The 6000-nt window shown below is 43.1% G+C and overlaps 1 protein-coding gene across 1 annotated transcript in view; it reads right to left on the bottom strand.

Annotated features, from left to right (window-relative positions):
- Positions 1 to 623: 623 nt before the first annotated feature.
- tenm1 (teneurin transmembrane protein 1) overlaps positions 624 to 6000 on the bottom strand; it is a 189024-nt gene continuing 183647 nt past the window's right edge. The window contains exons 37-38 of the mRNA XM_063499046.1: positions 5243 to 5385; positions 624 to 2190 (exon numbers count right to left, since the gene is read on the bottom strand). Coding sequence (XP_063355116.1) covers positions 1435 to 2190; positions 5243 to 5385 — 899 coding nt within the window. The 3' untranslated portion in view covers positions 624 to 1434. The remainder of the gene's footprint in view (positions 2191 to 5242; positions 5386 to 6000) is intronic.

The raw sequence follows: 6000 nt of genomic DNA, 5'->3' as shown, positions 1-6000 counted from the left end.
GGAGGCGAGTGTGTGTGTGGGGGGGGGAGGCGATGGGGGAGGCAGACAGACAGGGAGGTGGATTAGCAACATTTAAAAAAAAAAAAAAAAAAAACTTCTTTACTTTCTTTTTTAAACTTTTTTTTGTGGGGAGAGGCTTGGAAGTGGTTCACATGTAGTCTGATTGGCATTTCCTAATGAGAGGAGACAAGCTGGAGAGAACAGCACAGCCAACTCCAGGTCCTGCCCCTTCTGCACTCACCACCCACTCGCTGAGCCTCAGCTGTCACATTTCTTTTTCCCTTTCCTCTGTGCTTTTTTTTTTTCTTTCCCTCTTTCTCCCCTCCTCCCCTTTCTTCTTCTTCTTCTGCTCCCTCTCCTCTGACAGACGACGCAGGTTTTCTCGTGCATATCTCGGTTCGAGCCATAATGATGGGTGATAATGACAGCACAGATTTGAAAAGTTACAAACTCCCAGAAACAAGAACAAAGAGAGCACAACAAATGTGTGGAGGGGAGGCGCGGAGACGACGTGAACGAGAGCGAGCGGAGGAGAGGGGCAGAAATAATAAGTAACAACATCTATGAAATCCCAGCCAGCGATTTTGGTAATTCACACATAATAACTTTAATCAGCATTGTAACCCAATAAAGTCAGATTTTTCAGCGAGAATATTTACTATAGCCATGTATAATTCTTTGCAAAAATGTAACTGTTTTTCTATTGATTAACAATACTGACACTTATGAACAACAGAACTTCCAGTTGAGCACTTCTTTTTTTTCAGTGTGAGAAAGCACTGGCTATATACATTCTTGATTTTTAAGTATACACACTCATACAAACTACTGTTGGAGCACACCAGAGGCGGAAAACCACAAGAGCTTTCCTTCTCTAAAGGGGGGAAGTGTCAGAGTCGACAAGGCCTCTCTTACACAATATGTAAACGATAGTATATCCGAGGTAAACCATGTAGGAACTCAAATGGCAAACCGAAGAGCTCTCGATTCGAGTCACGAAGAGGATTATTCACTGGCAGGATCCTAAAAGTCTTCTTCCCTACAGTGCCGTGATGTTGAGCAGAGTCCAGAAAACGATGAACAGTGTTGAAACAGCGAATGGCAGTCGGTCCGTCGGCGAGTCGGTCGGTCAGCGAGTCGGTCGGGTTGATCAGAGATACAAAAAAGCAAAGCCACAGCCAAACCACACTGCTTGTGCCACTGTTAGAAATTGGAGAAACTGGACGATAATAATAAAATACCATCATTTTGTCACAATTAAAGGCATTTGGAAGTTTTTTGTTTTTTTTCCCCACACATTCGCTCTTCTTCTTCTTCTCTGATGTCGTCTTCTTTTTTTTTTCCCCCGATACAGTATAGAAACAGTAGAACAAATCAGAGTAGAGTAGAAACAGGCAGTCTTTGGTGGGGTGGGGGGCCGCTCGTGTGTCTCTGTTACCTGCCCCCCACCTCGCTCAGTGTCATAAAGTGGATGTTGGAGGGGCAGTCAGACAGCTCTGGCTGCTGCTCTATAGGCAGGGAGTAGTAGCCGTCGTAACCCTGAACGCGTCCCCCGGACAGCAGCTGCTGCTTCTCAACCTCGCTCCACGCCCTGCTCCCGGCGTCTCCCGCTTCCACCCTCCTTCTCTCCTTCTCCCAAGCTCCCTCCACTGCCCTCTTCCTCGCCTCCTCCCTCACCCGCGCCCTCTCCTCCTCCTCGCTCCCGCCGTAGCGCACGCACAGGCACAGAGACCCCTGCTGGAGAGTGATGTCGGCGAAACGCCGAGTCCTGCCGTTCACCGTCGCGCTCATTTGAGACACGCTCACGTTCACGCCGCTCTCCAGGACGCGGCCCCCGACTCCCAGCCCCAGGGCGAGGTCTTCCTCGATCGGCCGCGACTGGAGGAAGTGGTGGGTGTCGCAGCCGTGCACGGTGAAGCTCAGCCCCGTGAGGTGGACGGCGCCGTTCAAGATGGCCGCGACTCGGCGGCTGTCCTCGCTGGCCACTCCGATGACCTCCGCGCTCACTCGGCCGTGAGAGACTGCAAAGCGGATGCTGGGGCCGAGGATGGAGGGCCGGGAGCCGAAGGGAGGGGGGTGCGCCGGTCGGTGGCAGGTGGAGCCCACGGGCTCAGAGACCAGAGGTAACCTCTCCAGGGAGATGAAACTCCTCAGCTGGCGCCGCAGCTCGCACTGGATTCCCAAAACCAACTAGAGAAAAACAGAAGGACTCATTTATTACAGCGTGACGTACAAAAACACACGATCCACACTAGATATTTAGACACGTAGAAAACATGAAGCACTTTGAGAGGCAAACCTCCTCCGAGACACATCACTTTCTGGGCAACTTTTTAAAAAAATAGCGTCATGTTTTATTTGCAGTTTGCCTGGCTCCTTTTAAACCGACTTTAGGAAGTTTGGAAATGCAATAAAAAAAATATTAAAAACCATTTTAATATACTTCACATACTTTGGAGTATATTTATTATTTTTTATTACATTTTATTGTTCAGTAAATTCCTTTTTAATATTTAGTAATGAAAAAAATTTATTTGATCACACATTTATTTAAAAAAAATATAAATATAAGTTGTTGCTGTCATGTACAGGACAAAATTAACAAACTATTCTCAAAAAGTATGACATCATGTTCTGGTCAGAGTGAAAACGTATCGTCATTTAACAGAATTTTAAAGAAATGTGCACTGATGTGTCATGACACTGATAACATGTGACAGACGGTGCTAGCTATAGGCAGTAGCTTCATACTGGCTAGCTGCCCGAGCACTAGAGTAACTTTAACATTACTGATAATGTCTAATAGACATCAGCAAAGAAAATCAGATAAGGCTGCTCGGATTACACAAACATTATGTAGGAGCAGGTCATGGATACTAAAGTACAAATGTAAATAACTGGACATGAATAACCTGAACTCATAATATAATATAATATAATATAATATAATATAATATATATTTCTAAAAAATATTTTCTTTAAAGATGTAACACATTTTGGTGTCAACATGAAAGAAAAGCAGACGTGAAACTTAAAAGTGAGGTGAGTAATGAATTAAATAATTAACATTATATTTAGAATCCACCCATATCAGTATCATTTCCTTACTTTTGCCAATACAACCAATTCAATATTTTAATCACAGCTTTGAAGATAAGACCTTTTATCAAAGTTTGACCTTATCTGATCTTGAAGAAAAGGTCAGTGATATTTAAAATCCCCACATATCTTTTCTTATATGACGATATGCTGTCAATAAAAACAACGGCAGTAGGAAACAGAGTTTTAATAAATAGCTAACATAAAAAGCTACACAGCATAGTTATGCTTGACCCTCAGATCAATCTAGAGGTCAAATATAACTTAACAAGGTACTTTCTATATGTTGAGAATACCCATCACGTTTCTATCTTATAAGGATTTTCTCATTAAGTTGACCTTGAAGTCCTCAGTGGATGTAAGAAAAATTTTGATGTGTTAGAGCTACGTCGTACGCGTCTCTGACAGGAAGACAAAACGCCCATTTACATCAACCAGCTTAAAACCCACCAGTTAACACAACATGTTTGTGTTTGGACTGCAGAAGTAAAGACATGCACGAACAGGAAGAAGGTGGCCCAGCTTTAAACCCGCAAGGTTTGAATACAGTAGCTTGTTGCTGCAAGGTGACTGTGGCCTTACCACGCTGTGCACAATGCTATAAAACAGAAAAACTGGGACCCTCAAACGCTTGTGCCAAATTACCTTAACGACAATCAGTCTATGAACTAATTAGTAAATCAACTAATCATTTCATTACTCGTACTCATTCTGGAGAATATTCTCATAATAATCAACTCAGTGTTGATTTTCATCCATATAGCCGATTAGAAAGAATCACTAAGGTCATAAAAGTGGCAGATAATTAGCAGGTAATTTGAGTTTTCATGCTTCTGCGGAGGATTCTCGGCCTCATCTCACACGAAGACCCAAAGTGTTAAACGAATTAGATAAATGAGTAATTATGAAAGTGTTAATCACAAGCACTGACATAGGCTATGTCTCACACAAACACATTTATATATATATATTAGGGGTGCAACGATACACAAAATTCACGGTTCGGTTCGATACTTTGGTGTCACAGTTCGATATTTTTTCGATACAAAAAAATGTTCATGCTTTTTTAATTTGTCATTTATTAAAATTATAAATATATATTTTAACTCAAAAGTACAGTTTTTAAATTTAATGTTGATGAAATGACAAAGTAATAAAAAAATAAATATCTGATGGAGAAATCCCTCATCTTTGGAAAAGAGAGTTTATTACAGAGAAATGGCTCTTTCCAAAATAAAAGCTATACTATACGCTTCTTCTGGGCTATATTCTCAGCAGCATATTAAACATATCAGGTCCACATAAGGAGAATCATGTGCTAACGGCTGTCTAAATGACTCGGGTAAAGTTTGTAGCATGCCTGCTTGTTGTTTTTGTCTGCTTCCACTTGTCTTTGCACTAGGATGATGTCAGAGTAAATGTGCAGTCATATTCATTGTGTTCCCACTAGTGCTGTCAGCGTTTATCTGAAATGACGTTAACGCCACAACACGGCAAATCTCCGTTAACGAGCTACCGCGGATCGCCCAGTGTGTGGGGCTGGACGTCAACACGTTAACGAGCAAACTGCGCTAACGCAGTAGTTCACACACATGTAATTGAGCATTGCGTGGCACATCCGACATACTGTTTTACTTTTGTCCATGACGCGCTTACCTTCAGGGTCATACTTCACATGAAGACCAAAATAGTTCCAAAGGCCAGATCTGAATGAGGGTGGGGGAGTTTCAGTTTGCTTTGTTGCAACAAGTTTAGCTTCTGTCTTGCTAGCTTGCGCTGCGCTCAGTGGATCTGCGCTCGACAGTGCAGCCTAGGCGGAGTAGTCGAACGCAGATCCACTGAGCGCTCAACACAGACAGCATCGTCAGAAGAAAAGTTGATAAAATAAATAAAAAATTTTGTATTGCTCGATACATATGCGTACCGAACCGAAAGCACTGTATCGAACGGTTCAATATCGATACGAGTATCGTTGCACCCCTAATATATGACATATCTTTATGAAAAATAGTGTTTCGCAGTCACATCAAAGACCCTAGTACATTTGAAAAAAGGTTATACATATAGTTTAAATATACAAAGCATTACCACAGGCACACAGTGTTAGATATTGAAAGAATCTAGCAGCAGTGTGAGGCTCACCTTGCTGGAGTCCCAGTCCTGCATCTTGGTCGGCGCCTTCATCAGTTCGTATGTTTGTTCCATTCTTCCCACCTCAGGCTTTGGGAAACCGGGGACCACGTTATGAAGTTGAAAGCCAAACAGCTGCAGCCAGCTACCGATGTCTGGACAGGAAGAGAGAAAATTGCACGGAGGGAGAAAGTTTAGAATTTAATGTGTATACTGCAAAGCAAACAGACAGTCATGAGGGCAGGGAAAACAACACCTTGTATGGGAAACCACACAATGCATGAGTGCAGCGTGCGGCAGAGACGGGTCTGCTGGTGTGCGCGCGTGTCCCACAAACACATTCCTTGTGTAACAAACAATCCCGCTGCAGGGAAACGTGACAGGCCAAATGAATGTTCTATTAAGCAGAAGGACAGACGCCCCCGCTGACATCCTGTATTCATCTTCTACTCTCCTATCCCATCTCTTTCCCTCGTTTCAGTTTCTATTTTGTCTCTCGGGAAACAGTATGTTCTTGACAGGCAGAGGGAAGAAAACACAACCGGCTGTGTTAAAGAACAATGTGATCAGAGGCATGGCTGTCCTTTCTGTTGCCAGTAAATCCTGTCTGTCACAGCTTCACGTCTCTGACACCCAGCACACCTGTGGTTAGCTATGTGGCCCATTCACTCATTCTTTATGGCAGATGTTTCCCCTGTAGGTGCGCGTGTAGGAGTAGGTGTCACTGAGTGATCTATCTTTTTGTATCACTTAGTTTCTGTCAGTCAGTC

The sequence above is a fragment of the Pelmatolapia mariae genome, linkage group LG2 (assembly GCF_036321145.2).
Source record: "Pelmatolapia mariae isolate MD_Pm_ZW linkage group LG2, Pm_UMD_F_2, whole genome shotgun sequence".
In the NCBI taxonomy this organism is placed as follows: domain Eukaryota; kingdom Metazoa; phylum Chordata; class Actinopteri; order Cichliformes; family Cichlidae; genus Pelmatolapia; species Pelmatolapia mariae.
This window is presented reverse-complemented; position numbering and strand designations above follow the sequence as displayed.